Source organism: Urocitellus parryii, chromosome 4, assembly GCF_045843805.1.
Source record: "Urocitellus parryii isolate mUroPar1 chromosome 4, mUroPar1.hap1, whole genome shotgun sequence".
NCBI classification, from domain to species: domain Eukaryota; kingdom Metazoa; phylum Chordata; class Mammalia; order Rodentia; family Sciuridae; genus Urocitellus; species Urocitellus parryii.
This window is the reverse complement of record NC_135534.1, coordinates 341315-355920: the sequence shown is the minus strand read 5'-3', so window position 1 is coordinate 355920 and position 14606 is coordinate 341315. Positions and strand designations below refer to the sequence as shown.

At 60.9% G+C, this 14606-nt stretch overlaps 1 protein-coding gene across 1 annotated transcript in view; it reads left to right on the top strand.

The window, feature by feature from the left end:
* Positions 1–13318, top strand: part of Ano9 (anoctamin 9) — a 22108-nt gene extending 8790 nt beyond the window's left edge. Inside the window, exons 2-24 of the mRNA XM_026379402.2 lie at positions 359–433; positions 3204–3323; positions 3485–3630; positions 4636–4685; positions 4781–4839; positions 4916–4989; positions 5071–5205; positions 5284–5380; positions 5514–5574; positions 5662–5744; positions 7893–7997; positions 8074–8232; positions 8330–8366; positions 8454–8565; positions 10547–10604; positions 10692–10789; positions 10887–11029; positions 11095–11247; positions 11914–12061; positions 12698–12799; positions 12874–12967; positions 13074–13186; positions 13279–13318. Of these exons, the coding sequence (XP_026235187.2) occupies positions 359–433; positions 3204–3323; positions 3485–3630; positions 4636–4685; positions 4781–4839; positions 4916–4989; positions 5071–5205; positions 5284–5380; positions 5514–5574; positions 5662–5744; positions 7893–7997; positions 8074–8232; positions 8330–8366; positions 8454–8565; positions 10547–10604; positions 10692–10789; positions 10887–11029; positions 11095–11247; positions 11914–12061; positions 12698–12799; positions 12874–12967; positions 13074–13186; positions 13279–13318 (2262 nt within the window). The remainder of the gene's footprint in view (positions 1–358; positions 434–3203; positions 3324–3484; positions 3631–4635; positions 4686–4780; positions 4840–4915; positions 4990–5070; positions 5206–5283; positions 5381–5513; positions 5575–5661; positions 5745–7892; positions 7998–8073; positions 8233–8329; positions 8367–8453; positions 8566–10546; positions 10605–10691; positions 10790–10886; positions 11030–11094; positions 11248–11913; positions 12062–12697; positions 12800–12873; positions 12968–13073; positions 13187–13278) is intronic.
* The last annotated feature ends 1288 nt before the right edge of the window (positions 13319–14606 follow it).

Below are 14606 nucleotides of genomic sequence, written 5' to 3'. Positions count from 1 at the left end.
GCCAGGCTCCCACCTCTTCATGGTCCCGGCTGCCTGGGGCTCCTGGTGTGTGCATCCCCTGGGTGCACATCCTCCGGGCCTCAGCGGTGCGCCGAGGCCCCAAGGCTGCTTCTGCACCTCTCCTGGCTGGTTACCTGGTGGAGCCTCACCTCTCACCACGACCCTGCTGGCTGTGTGCTCGGCCTCATGCAGCCGGGAGTCACCTGGCCATCGGCCAACTTGATGCTGGCCTGGCCTCTAGTTCTGGATGTCTGGGGTCTGACCTCCCAGGTGTTGGGGCTCAGAGGCCGCAGGAAGGAGCCAGCCAGGGCCCGACCTTCTCCTACCCTCATCTGTCCTCCCTCTGTCTCTCCTCCAGGAGGAAGAGAGCCTCCGGATCCTGGTGGGGACAGAAGGCGAGAGCTTCCCGTTGGAGGAAGTGGGCACATGTGAGGTGGGAATCCTTGACTTCCCAGGCTGGGTCCCACCTGCTCCTCATCGTCCCCGCGTCACACACCTGCCCTGTCCCTGGCCCCCTCCCTCCCCATGTCCACACCTGCCCTGTCCCTGGCCCCCTCCCTCCCTGTGTCCCTCACCTGCCCTGTCCCTGGCCCCCTCCCTCCCTGTGTCCCTCACCTGCCCTGTCCCTGGCCCCCTCCCTCCCTGTGTCCCTCACCTGCCCTGTCCCTGGCCCCCTCCCTCTCTGTCCCTCACCTGCCCTGTCCCTGGCCCCCTCCCTCTCTGTGTCCCTCACCTGCCCTGTCCCCTGGCCCCCTCCCTCCCTGTGTCCCTCACCTGCCCTGTCCCTGGCCCCCTCCCTCCCTGTGTCCCTCACCTGCCCTGTCCCTGGCCCCCTCCCTCTCTGTCCCCTCACCTGCCCTGTCCCTGGCCCCCTCCCTCCCTGTGTCCCTCACCTGCCCTGTCCCTGGCCCCCTCCCTCCCTGTGTCCCTCACCTGTCCTGTCCCTGGCCCCCTCCCTCTCTGTGTCCCTCACCTGCCCTGTCCCTGGCCCCCTCCCTCCCTGTGTCCCTCACCTGCCCTGTCCCTGGCCCCCTCCCTCTCTGTGTCCCTCACCTGCCCTGTCCCTGGCCCCCTCCCTCTCTGTCCCTCACCTGCCCTGTCCCTGGCCCCCTCCCTCTCTGTGTCCCTCACCTGCCCTGTCCCTGGCCCCCTCCCTCTCTGTCCCTCACCTGCCCTGTCCCTGGCCCCCTCCCTCTCTGTCCCTCACCTGCCCTGTCCCTGGCCCCCTCCCTCTCTCTGTCCCTCACCTGTCCTGTCCCTGGCCCCCTCCCTCTCTGTGTCCCTCACCTGCCCTGTCCCTGGCCCCTTCCCTCTCTCTGTCCCTCACCTGCCCTGTCCCTGGCCCCTTCCCTCTCTCTGTCCCTCACCTGCCCTGTCCCTGGCCCCCTCCCTCCCTGTGTCCCTCACCTGCCCTGTCCTGGCCCCCTCCCCCCTGTGTCCCTCACCTGCCCTGTCCTGGCCCCCCTCCCTCCCTGTGTCCCTCACCTGCCCTGTCCCTGGCCCCCTCCCTCCCTGTGTCCCTCACCTGCCCTGTCCTGGCCCCCTCCCTCCCTGTGTCCCTCACTGTCCCTGGCCCCTGCCCTCTCTCTGTCCCTCACCTGCCCTGTCCCTGGCCCCTTCCCTCTCTCTGTCCCTCACCTGCCCTGTCCCTGGCCCCCTCCCTCCCTGTGTCCCTCACCTGTCCTGTCCCTGGCCCCTGCCCTCTCTCTGTCCCTCACCTGCCCTGTCCCTGGCCCCTTCCCTCTCTCTGTCCCTCACCTGCCCTGTCCCTGGCCCCCTCCCTCCTGTGTCCCTCACCTGCCCTGTCCCTGGCCCCTGCCCTCTCTCTGTCCCTCACCTGCCCTGTCCCTGGCCCCTTCCCTCTCTCTGTCCCTCACCTGCCCTGTCCCTGGCCCCCTCCCTCTCTGTGTCCCTCACCTGCCCTGTCCCTGGCCCCCTCCCTCTCTGTCCCTCACCTGCCCTGTCCCTGGCCCCCTCCCTCTCTGTGTCCCTCACCTGCCCTGTCCCTGGCCCCCTCCCTCCCTGTGTCCCTCACCTGCCCTGTCCCTGGCCCCCTCCCTCTCTGTCCCTCACCTGCCCTGTCCCTGGCCCCCTCCCTCTCTCTGTCCCTCACCTGCCCTGTCCCTGGCCCCCTCCCTCTCTGTCCCTCACCTGCCCTGTCCCTGGCCCCCTCCCTCTCTGTCCCTCACCTGCCCTGTCCCTGGCCCCTTCCCTCTCTCTGTCCCTCACCTGCCCTGTCCCTGGCCCCCTCCCTCTCTGTGTCCCTCACCTGCCCTGTCCCTGGCCCCCTCCCTCTCTGTCCCTCACCTGCCCTGTCCCTGGCCCCCTCCCTCCCTGTGTCCCTCACCTGCCCTGTCCCTGGCCCCCTCCCTCCCTGTGTCCCTCACCTGCCCTGTCCCTGGCCCCCTCCCTCTCTGTCCCTCACCTGCCCTGTCCCTGGCCCCCTCCCTCTCTGTGTCCCTCACCTGCCCTGTCCCTGGCCCCCTCCCTCCCTGTGTCCCTCACCTGTCCTGTCCCTGGCCCCTGCCCTCTCTCTGTCCCTCACCTGCCCTGTCCCTGGCCCCCTCCCTCCCTCTCTGTCCCTCACCTGCCCTGTCCCTGGCCCCCTCCCTCTCTCTGTCCCTCACCTGCCCTGTCCCTGGCCCCCTCCCTCCCTGTGTCCCTCACCTGCCCTGTCCCTGGCCCCCTCCCCCTCTGTGTCCCTCACCTGCCCTGTCCCTGGCCCCCTCCCTCCCTGTGTCCCTCACCTGCCCTGTCCCTGGCCCCCTCCCTCTCTGTGTCCCTCACCTGCCCTGTCCCTGGCCCCCTCCCTCTCTGTGTCCCTCACCTGCCCTGTCCCTGGTCCCCTCCCTCTCTCTGTCCCTCACCTGCCCTGTCCCTGGCCTCCTCCCTCTCTGTGTCCCTCACCTGCCCTGTCCCTGGCCCCCTCCCTCTCTGTCCCTCACCTGCCCTGTCCCTGGCCCCCTCCCTCTCTGTGTCCCTCACCTGCCCTGTCCCTGGCCCCCTCCCTCTCTGTGTCCCTCACCTGCCCTGTCCCTGGCCCCCTCCCTCTCTCTGTCCCTCACCTGCCCTGTCCCTGGCCCCCTCCCTCTCTGTGTCCCTCACCTGCCCTGTCCCTGGCCTCCTCCCTCTCTGTGTCCCTCACCTGCCCCATCCTCTCCCTGGTCCCCCCCCCACTGCCCCGCCCATGCCTTCTTCTCCAGGCCCCTGAGCAGTGGGACTTTGTGCTCGTGGCTGCTCACCCCATCCAGAAGAACCCGGAGGAGAAGAGGCGGCTGGATGGGTTCCTGGAGGAGCTCAGGAGAAAGGGCTTTGACTTGAAGGTGGGCTGGTGGCTGGTGAGGCAGGCATCTTAGGGCCAGAGAGTCCTGGGGATGGCACCAAGGCTGTGCCCAGGTGCAGGGGACAGGTGGTGAAGGGAGGGGGACAGGTGGTGAAGGGAGGGCTCCAGGTGAAATGGAGGTCCCTCTGACTGCTCCCCCAGGAGAGAGAGGGCCAGAATCGGGTGTTCTTTGGGATCCGAGCCGACAACAGCATCTTTGAGCTGTACCGCACCCTCCTCATGGAGCCTGACAGTCCTGCCCCTGGAGTTCCGCCGGCCAGGCCGACCTCTGTCCCAGACACCACGAGGTGAGGGCCGTGCCCAGCACTAGACCAGAGGACCCTGTCCACCCCAGTGCCTGGTCCAGGCAGAGCAGAGAGGTCCCCAAGTCTCTGGCCGCCACGTGAGGCAGCCTGGAACCACATGGTCTCAGCCCAGGCCACGGCAGGGCAGACCCCACAGTTGTGCCTCAGTTCCGTGCCTGTGACAAGGGGAAGTGACAGTCCCACCTCTTGGAGCATTCTGAAAGCACCTGTGAGCAACTCCCGGGGATACAGAGTCAGAGAGGCTATGAAGGGTGGAGAGGCCCAGAGCCCCCAAGCCGCCCCTCACGGTGGGTGAGGGCATCATCTCCCACAGACCCTCCTGTCCAGCTTGGGGGCCCTCCCTGGATGTGCAGACCCAAAGGCCCAGCAGAAAGGGCCTCCTGTGTCCCCAAGGGCCTGCTATTCCAAGTTCACTGCTCACCCTCCCTTTCCCTTATCCATCGCTGCTTAGCCCTGACTGGGTCCTAGAGCCCAGCTGGCCTGCTCAGCTGACACCTCTGGATGAGGCTCTTGGAACTTGGTTATGAGGCGGTGGAGGGGCATCTGTGAACACAGAGATGGCCAGTCTCCCAGAGGAGTGAGGGGAATTCAGTGGAGTAGCAGCACCTTGAAGGACTGAGAGGAGGAGCTGGCCCAGGGGCATGCATTCAGGGGCCCTGTCTCAGGAAGACAGGTGTCCAAGTGTGCCTCTGCAGTCAAGTGCCTGGCTGTGTGGCCTTGGGCAAGTTACACAACCTCTCCGAGTTCTGTTTCTGCATAGGCAAAATGGGTCCCAGGGATGTAAAGAGGGTTTCTGCACCTAAGTCATGGGAGGATGTGCAGGGTGGAGTGCAGGGAGCAGGGGGGCCCCAGCGGATCCATCCTGGGGCACTTTGGGGAAGGTGGGACGGATCCTAGCCCGTCTGTGGGTTCTTGGCTTGGTCAGGCTGGAAGCCTGGGTCCACTGAGGCCTGGTGGAGCTGTCCTGACCCCGATCTTGGGTTTCAGAATCCGAATTGTAAACTTCATCTTGAGCACCATGAAGACGGCAGCTGGTGGTGAGGCGGGTCAGGCAGGTGGTGAGAGGGCGCCCGGGCAGGGGGTCCTTCCTCGCTCTCCTCTGCCCTGACCGGAGGCCCCTGGTGACCCCCAGACACTTTTGAGAATTTGCAGAACGACGGGATCTTTGAGACCAAGTTCCCACTGCACAAGGTGAGGTGGGCTGGCCCAGGGCCCTGAGGGCAGGACCCCGGGGCTGGAGGTGCTCAGACCCCTTGTCTGGGGGCAGGGGGAGGAGAGTCTGAAGAAAAACTGGGCCCGATGGAGAAACCTGGCACGCAGGCAGCCCATCGATGACATCAGGTAAGGCTGCCCAGGAGTCACTGGTGCCCGCACACCCACCGCCCTCCCTGGTCCCCGCATTCTGACACTGCTTGCCTGCAGGAACTACTTCGGGGAGAAGGTGGCTCTGTACTTTGCCTGGCTGGGCTGGTACACCTACATGCTGGTGCCCGCCGCGCTGGTGGGCCTCCTCGTCTTCCTGAGTGGGTTTGCCCTGTTTGATGCCAGCCAGATCAGGTGGGCTGGGTGGGGGCTGTGGCTGGGGCCAGGGTAGGGGCAGGGGGAGCCAGTACCAGCCCTGTCCCTGTACCCCAGCAAGGAGATCTGCGAGGCCCAGGATATCCTCCTGTGTCCCCTTGGCCACCAGAGCCGCAGCTTCCAGCCGCTCTCCAGCACCTGCACGTTTGCCAAGGTTTGCCACTGTGGGCCACCAGGGCTGCCAGGGGACACAGAGGTGGGAGCAGACCATGGGGCCCTGGGGAGCAGGCCCTCCCTTCCCCTGGGACACGGGAGGGCCAGCCCAGCCCATTAGCCTCTCTCCCTAGCTCACCCACCTCTTCGACAACGAGGGCACCGTGCTGTTCGCCATCTTCATGGCTCTGTGGGGTGAGTTGCTGTGGGTGCCCCAGGGACCTGGGACACCAGTCTGTGCTGTCCCTAGGTGACCATGATGCCCTCCTCACCCCGCTGCAGCCACCGTGTTCCTGGAGATCTGGAAGCGGCAACGAGCCCGCGTGGTCTTGCACTGGGACCTGTACGGGTGGGACGAGGACCAGGTGAGGCAGACCTGTGACCAGGGCCTTCTGCTTCAGCGTCCGTGTGGCCCACACCTCTGTTCCGTGTCTGAGCTGTGTTTATGTCTGAGACCTGTCCCCCATCTGAGGCTTGTGACCCCAGGTCTGAACCATGACCCGTATCTGAGGTGAGTCCCCAGGTCTGAGGCTGGTCCCAGGTCTGAGGTGTGTCCTCTGAGGTGAGTCCCCAGGTCTGAGGCTGGTCCCAGGTCCGAGGTGTGTCCCATTGAGGTGTGTATCTGGGGTCCTCCTCAGGAGGAGATGATGAGTGCCTGGTGTTGCGTCCCATGAATCAACACGGTCATCCAGGGGGACTGGGCTGCATGAAATCATCACACAGAGACAGAGAAACACCTTTTCTTTGGGTCCGGTGATAGATCTTCTGACCCTAGGGGTCCATGGAAAGAGAGAGCGGGAGCCTGTGCTGAACCCTTTCACTGGGAGAAGCCATTCAAATGAGGCAAAGGGTCAGCTTTCGGGGTGGAGCCTAGCTTCCTGATGTCTGCTGTCAGCAGGGTGACTGACAGCTAGGAAGGCCACACCCATCTCCTGTGCTGAGTGGGGATCAAAGGCAGAGCCAGAGAAGGGGACACACAAAGGGAGTTTCCATGGAACATTCTATCCCCAACAGGGCAAAGGGTAGGATTACAAAGGATCAGGTGAGTGTCGTGATGGGCAGAGGTGCGACTAATGCAGTCAAGGGGGAGAAATAAAGAATGTCCATGTGCTTCTGCCCTTTTCAATTCACTCAAATCACTCAATGCAATTTCACTCTATAGGTTTTTTTTTTTTTTTGTAGATGGACACAACACAATGCCTTTATTTTTATGTGGTGCTGAGGATCGAACCCAGGTCCCACCCTTGCTAGGCGAGCGCTCAGTACTGCTGAGCCACAATCCCAGCCCACTCTATAGGTTCTTAATCAAGAGAATGACAATTCTTAGTGCTGGGCACTGCAATAGACATAATCAATTAATTCACAGCAAACAATTCTAGATTAATTCTCAGCATTGCAAACACACTTAATCACGACAGGCTCACGACAGACATTCCCTCTGCACGCTGGGTTCAAGTGCCGGATCTAAAGTCTCAAGCCTTGGGCTCTAAGTCCACAGATCCTGTGGAGATCGGGTCAGGGACCAAGGCAGGCTTCTCCTGGGGTGGAGCTGATGGCTGGCCCAGGAGACCAGGGTCAAGATGTGGCACAGAGTTTGAGAGCCGTGAGGACCACGCAGAGGATCAGCAAACGATGACCGTGATGGGATGTCGTCCAGGTCCTCACCAGGCTCTTGGCTGTGGGCATCCGTGTGGGCTGCTGAATGTCTGTTCTTTTGTTCTATTATTTATACTAAATTTTGGGGCTTCTGACCCCCCTTTCAATCCTTATCAGCTGCCACTGGATCTCTCAGTGACCTCATTGACCCTGGGGTTAAAGCATCTGGTCTGGTGGTCCCCACCCTGATCTCTCCGCCTGTCCCTCCTATCAGGCGAGATCAGCCTGCCAGAGGCTTCACTCAGTGTTTATGGGGAGGGGGAAGTGACTTGTTTGTGCCTGAGGCCACACAGGAGGTGTCCTGGTGAGACTGAAGGTATTAAAATGGAGTTGCTTTGGCTCAGGCCTCAGGCCATCCTCTCAATGAGTGTAGCTCAACCCGGGTGGGTGACCCTACACCTGGAGCCCTGCCTTGCTGTCCCAGCTGGGGTCAGTGCCCCAGGACATCAGGACTTGAAGGTCTGCCTCCAGGGCAGCTCCCAACAGCCTGGGGCATGTCCCGTGTCTGAAGCACGTTCCCTCGCTCAGGTGTGTGCTCTGGCTGAGGCATGTCCCCTTGAGCTGTGCATCTGGGGTCCTCTTCAGGAGGAGATGACCAAGGCCTGGGGCATGTCCCGTGTCTGAAGCACATTCCCTGACTGAGGTGTGTCCTCTCTCTGGGGCGTTCCCATATCTGCGGGAATGTCCATGTCTGAGGCATGTGTCATATCTGAGGCGTGTCCCATGTCTGAGATGTGTTCCCTGTCTGAGGAGGGTCCCATCTGGAGCCTGTCCCCTGTCTGAGGTGTGTCCCGTATCTGTGCCTTGTGTCTGGGCCATGTCCTGTGTCTGAGGCGTGGATCTGGGGTCCTCTGCAGGAGGAGATGGCGCTCCAGCTCATCAACTGCCCCCACTACCAGCTCCGGCCGCACCAGCACTCTTACCTGCGCAGCACCGTGATCCTGGTCCTGTCTGTGTTGATGGTACTCCCGGGAGCCCCGTGGGGTGGAGACCCTGGCTCCTCTGAGTGCCTGCCCACCCACCCTGCTGCCTCTGCAGATCTGCCTCATGATTGGCATGGCCCATCTGCTGGTGGTCTACCGTGTGCTGGCCGCTGCCCTCCTCGGCACACTGCCCTTCTTGGAGAACCAGGTGACCACGGCTGTGGTGGTGACCGGGGCCCTGGTGCACTACCTGATCATCGTCGTCATGACCAAGGTCGGGGACGGGCAGGGGGTGGTGGTGGGGTGAGGCCACAGGCCAGGGCCTCTCGTGGGAGGCCACAGGCAGGCCCTCAGGCACCCTCCTCCTCCAGGTCAACAGGCGAGTGGCCCTGAAGCTCTGTGAGTTTGGTGAGTGGAGGCCCTGCTGTCTCGGTGGGAGGAGGGCGTGGGCGGGAGCGAGTGCTCGGCAGGACCCCAGGCCTGCTCTTGTTGCAGAGCAGCCCCGGACCTTCTTGGAGCTGGAGAGAAAGTTCACCATCAGGTTCTTCATCCTGCAGTTCTTCGCCCACTTTTCCTCCCTCATCTACATCGCCTTCATCCTGGGCAGGTGTGCTCCCTGCCGCTCCTCCTCATGGGACCCAGAGTGACCCACTCCCTGCCCCCTACTGAGGTTCTGCACTCAGGCATCCAGGGCCCTCCGCCGGCCCCCTACTGAGGTTCTGCACTCAGGCATCCAGGGCCCTCCGCCTGGGCGGCCTCCTGGCCCCTGGTTTACACAGGAGCCTTTCTTTCTGTAAACTCGCCTGTCTGCGTCTGTCCGCTGTCCGCTGGGGGAAGTAGCTCCCATCTGGGTGGTGCTTGCTCAGCTCTCGTGAGGTGTGCGCTCACTGCCGATTCATGGCACACCTGGGGTGACCCACAGGGGCCTCCACCTGGCCCGTCCTGCCTGGGAGACTTCCTCCCTCTGTCTTTTTGACCCTCTATTTTTTTTTTTTTAACTTTAACAATCATTCCCAAGAGTTCTTTTTTGTTTTCTCTCCTTTGTGGTGCCGCACCTCAGCCCTAGACAGTACTTTCTTGAAGGTGTCAATTGGTTTCTTTTTTTTTTCTTTTTTCTTTTTTTTTTTAGTTTTCGGAGGACACAACATCTTTGTTTGTATGTGGTGCTGAGGATCGAACCCGGGCCGCAGGCATGCCAGGCGAGCGCGCTACCGCTCGAGCCCCATCCCCAGCCTCTCAATTGGTTTCTTTCCCCCTTAAATTTTCATCGACTTCGATCTCTTGCTTCCCAATGATCCATTTCCTGTCTGTGACCCTCTTGAGCCTGAACTCCTGCTGAGGAACGTGGACTGGGCTGGTTTTCCAGGCAGATGGTGGGGCTCCACAAGCCGCTCTGCCATCCACACTTGCACATCTGAGCCAGTGCGTCAAGTGTGGCTCGTCGGATGCCCAGGGCACTCTGAGACCCTGGTCTTTTTTTTTTTTAATATATATATTTTTTAGGTGTAGATGGACACAACACAATGCCTTTATTTTCTTTTTTTTAAAAATATTTTTATTATTTATTTTTTAGTTCTCAGCAGACACACCATCTTTGTTGGTATATGGTGCTGAGGATCGAACCCAGGCCGCATGCATGCCACGCGAGCGCGCTACCACTTGAGCCACATCCCCAGCCCCACAATGCCTTTATTTTCATGTGGTGCTGAGGATCGAACCCGGGTCCCGCCTGTGCTAGGCGAGCGCTCTACCACTGAGCCACAATCCCAGCCCGAGACCCTGGTCTTATGGTGTCAGTGCTGTCTGCTCAGAGGCCCCTGTGGTCACAGCAGCTAACCCAGGAGAATCTCCTGCAAGGCCATCTGCCACAACAGGTTGGGTAGCACAGCCGCAGGCTGTCGAAGAACCAGGCTCCTCTGCGTTCCTTTGTGTTCCCTAGGACAGTCTCTATCCTCTTCATGTAGGTCCACAGATTTCTTGTGGGTAACGGAGCTTTCCTCCAGCCCCATTTCCCAGGCTTGTGCTGAGTAGAGCAAAGCCAAGGCAGCCTGACACCGTGTGTCTTCTTTCTGGGTGACTGTCAGTTGATTTGACCCTTAGTCTGTCAATGGTTTATTTTGATTTTCCAGGCATATGATCATATTTCCTAAAACAGTGATTTTTTCCTTTGCACATTTATACTATTTACACTTTGTGTTTTCTTGTCCATTTGCAAGTAGCTCCAGCATGATCTCAAGTCATCGCTCCTGTGAACTATCATGGGGATCCTTCCCAAGTTCAACATCGGCCCTGAGCCCCTTTGGTTTAAGATAGCTTGCATTTGCTGTAGTGTTGAGGAAAAGCAGATGATTTTGAACCACATGACACAGCGTGCGGTTTGCACGGGGAGAAACTGAGGCCAGGCCCAGCAGACCTCGCCTGGAAGGCATGTCCTGGTCTGTGGAAGCTGGGCAGGCCTGCGGGCCTGGGTGTCCGACACTGCTGGGCCCGCTTCTCTCCTGTCTCTCCACACCTATGGTGACCCTGGCCCACCCTGTCAGAGGCAGGGTGCTGCCCTCATGCCCACCGAGGATCACTCTTCTCCCTAGGATCAATGGTCACCCTGGGAAGTCCACGCGCCTGGCTGGTCTGTGGAAGCTGGAGGAGGTCTGTCTGCCCTGAGCCCTGTCACTCTGTCCCTGTGCCCTTCCTCCCCTGGACTCGGCCCTCCCTGACCTGCTGCCTGCCCCACAGTGCCATCTCAGCGGCTGCATGATGGACCTGTTTGTGCAGATGGCTATCATCATGGGTCTGAAGCAAACACTGAGCAACTGCATGGAGTACCTGCGCCCGTGAGGACCAGCCCACCCTGCCTCCTGGAGCACCTGTCCCTGATGCTCTAGGCCCCCAGGGCTACCCATCTACCCCCCACACTCTCCCCGCTCACAGGTGGCTGGCCCACAAGTTCCGTTTGATGACAGCCTGCGCACGCAGCCATCGGCCCTATGATCCCCAGCTCCAGGACTGGCAGCGCAACTACCTACTGAACTCTGTCACCAACTTTAGCCTGTTTGACGAGTTCATGGAGATGAGTATGTGGCGGCGGGTGGGGTGGGCTGGTGCTGCCAGCCAGGAAGGTGACCCCTCTGCCCTGCAGTGATCCAGTACGGCTTCACCACCATCTTTGTGGCCGCCTTCCCCCTGGCTCCGCTGCTGGCACTCTTCAGCAACCTAGTGGAGATCCGCCTGGATGCCGTCAAGATGGTCTGGCTGCAGCGGCGCCTGGTGCCACGCAAAGCCAAGGACATCGGTCAGGACGTGATGCAGTGGGCAGCTTCGTGGGCTCTCTGTTGACCCACACCAGGCCACCTTGAAACAATCTCACAGTGGCCCCCAGCCCTTCTTAGGGGTCTGCCAAGGAAGGGTTGAGCCCGGTGGGCTCAGGAAAAGGCAGGGAGGGTGCGCCTTGCAGCCGTTCCCTGGAGCCCGGCATCTGGCTGCAGGCTTGCAGCCTGCTGGGGAGTCCAGGCAGAAGAGCTGCTTCTGAGGGTGTGGGAGGGAGAGGGGTTGGTCATCCAGCATGGCCACACTGAGACGGACAGTGTCAGCCAGGCTGGGGGACTGGAGGTGGGGAGAGGGTGAGAACCCCAGCCTTGGGCTCAGGGGTGGGGTCCTGCCCAGGAGGGGACGGACCCAGGGCTGGAGCAGTCTGGGGGTGGCTGAGGGACTTAGGAGGACGGTGGAGAGGGACACTGGCGTTCCTCCCATCTGTCAGGTGGGGTGCAGGAATAGAGCAAGGCTGCACTCTTAGCTGGGGTTTCCTAGGGAACACCTTGGCCCCCATGACTGCAGTGGGGTACCCTGGGTAGAGCCGTAACAAGGCCCCGTGGCACTCAGGCCCCCAGCCTTGGGTGGGGGGTTGCCAAAAGCATGGGGCTTAGGAGCCAGACCCCATCACCCTCTTGCTCTGGCTCAGGGACCTGGCTGCAGGTGCTGGAGACCATCGGTGTTCTGGCGGTCATTGCCAATGGGATGGTCATTGCCTTCACCTCTGAGTTCATCCCCCGAGTCGTCTACAAGTACCGCTATGGCCCCTGTCGACAGGGGAATCACTCTGCAGAAGAGTAAGGCCTCAAACCATCTAGACACCCCTGAGATCATGGCCCTATTACTGCTAAGCCCCAGGGGCCTGGGCCCTCTCTCCTGGGAATGGCTGGATGCTGTCAATGTGACCTAGGGCTTTGGTGAGGCTGAGACAGGGGGATACGTACTGCCTTTACGCAGCAGCCTACCAACCCTGGCTGGAGCCCAGAAATAACTGACTGGACCCGACAGGGGTGGGTCTGGGCCCAGACGTTTTCTGAGCAGGCACTCTCAGAATGACCCCCTCCCAAAGGTGGGCCTCCTGTGTCCTGCTTCCAGCATGGGAGGGCAGAACTCAGCCACCTCCAGTTCCCCTGACCCTCAAGAGGCCCGTGTGCCTGCAGACTGGGTCTCCTGGGACAGCCTCTGGAATGCTGTGTCCAGCCCCTGGCAGAGAAGGCAGCTGGTCGCATTCCTGAGGCCCCTCACCATCCCCAGACTCCCAGGCACAGCCATGTACTGGACCAGTGCCCCCCCCCACACACACACACAGGGAAGTGGAAGAGGCTGGTGGTGTGCCCCCACCAGATACAGGGCAGCCCCTGGGAGCAACCCTGGGGAATGACAGGCCACCCTGGCTCCACCCTGGCCCCATGTTTCTCTCCTCTCCTCCCCAGCTGCCTCAAGGGTTACGTTAACCACAGCCTGTCCGTCTTCTACACCAAGGACTTCCAGGACCCTGTTGAGACAGAGGGCTTTGAAAATGTGACCGAGTGCAGGTTTGGAGCTCCCCACCACTCACGAATTCCCTCTGAACTCCTGACTCCTGACTGCAGACACCTCCCTCCCCCAGGTACCGGGATTACCGCAATGCACAGGACTACAACTTCTCAGAGCAGTTCTGGTTCCTCCTGGCCATCCGCCTTGCCTTCGTCATCCTCTTTGAGGTAGGGAGACCTGGGCGGAGGCCCTCTTCCCAACTCCCAACCCTCCAGACCCTGTGTAGCCCGTGACCCCGCTGGCTCTATGTCATGCTCCTATCCCTGCCCCCAGCATGTGGCCTTGTGCATCAAGCTTATTGCCGCGTGGTATGTGCCTGATGTTCCCCAGTCGGTGAAGAACAAGGTTCTGGAGGAGAAGTATCGGATATTGCGGGATAAGATGGGGTAGGCAGGCAGAAGCTGGCTGGGTGGGGGCAGGTCCAGACCTGGGGAGAGCCTCTGGCCTCTGGTCCCCACCAACCCCACCCTACCTCCAGCTCCAGCTCCAGCTCCAGCTCCAAGAGCACAGATGTGTAGGCGACCTGGAGCAGGTGGAGAGGTGCTGGTGCCAGAGACCTGATCCTGCAGCTGTCACTGTCTCCACGTCCTGGCCCTGCCCGTGGCTGTGTGTGTGCGAGTGTGTGTGGGGCTGTAAGAAGCTGTGTAGACGTGGAGTCCTAGGAGATCTGTGATAGGTGGGTGGTCGTAGGGGTCCATGCTCATGATGTATACGTGGCTATACGAGGGTCCGAGGAAGCCGCATATACGTGTAGGGTCCCGGGAGGCCCTTGGGTATGTGGAGGTCACAGGCGTTCCATGTGTGTTTGGGTCATCTCTGAACCATACACGTGTGTCTGTGGGGCCTGCCCCATCTCTGTGACCTGAATCCTGGGTGATCCTGGCACCCACAGAACTGGGAGGACTTCATATGCAGTTCCAATGCCTGAAAATTGGCCCAAGTTTCCTGGGCTTCCCTCTGATATCTGGGCCCCAGATCCTGCTTTGCCCCATTCTGGAGGGTGGGGAGCCCCAAGTCCACTGCTCTGGCTCCCCACTGGATGGGCTGGTTCCCCTCAGCGAGTAGAACTTTCTATAATAAAATTAAACATAACAGTGTTCATTTATGAGTTGTTGATTGAAATTAAACATGACAGTGTTGATTTCAGGTTTCTGGTGGGTTATGTCTGCCCTGGGCTATATGGAATTCAGAAGCCCAGAGTGTGGAAGATCGGGTGTTCAGTAGCCTCAGGTGGTCTGGCCTTCCTCTGGTTTGAAAATGTGACCGAGTGCAGGTTTGGAGTTCGGCCTAGCAGCATGAGGCACTGGGTTCCATCCTCAGCACCACATAAAAATAAAGATATCGTGTCCACCTCCAACTAAAAAATAAATATTATAAAAAAAGACATCAGGGCCAATTACAGGTGGGATGAGGGTCAAGACAGGCTTCCTGGAGGAAAGGTAAGTGTGGGAGGAGTAGGGAAAGGCCACAAAGTCACCCTGGGACATCAGAATCTCCGAGGAGGATTCCCTCGGGCTCTGAGCTTCTCTGCGGGTGGGTGGGGCCGGTTTGGCTCCTGTTTCTGTGCCTGGGCCGCGCGGCTCTGGGCTCCTGGCTGAGCCCAGGACAGTCTCCAGCGCCTGCCTCGGGGGTAAAGCCGGACACTTGGGTCCGCCCCCTCCTGGCCGCGGGGCGGGGCTGCACCTGCCGCCACCGCCAGGGCTGTCGCTGCTGAGCACCTGGGCCAGGTGAGCTGCCCCGCCCCCGCGCGAGCCCCAGGTCTGGCAGCAGGTGAGTGGCACGACTCAGACCCGCGGAGGTGAGTGG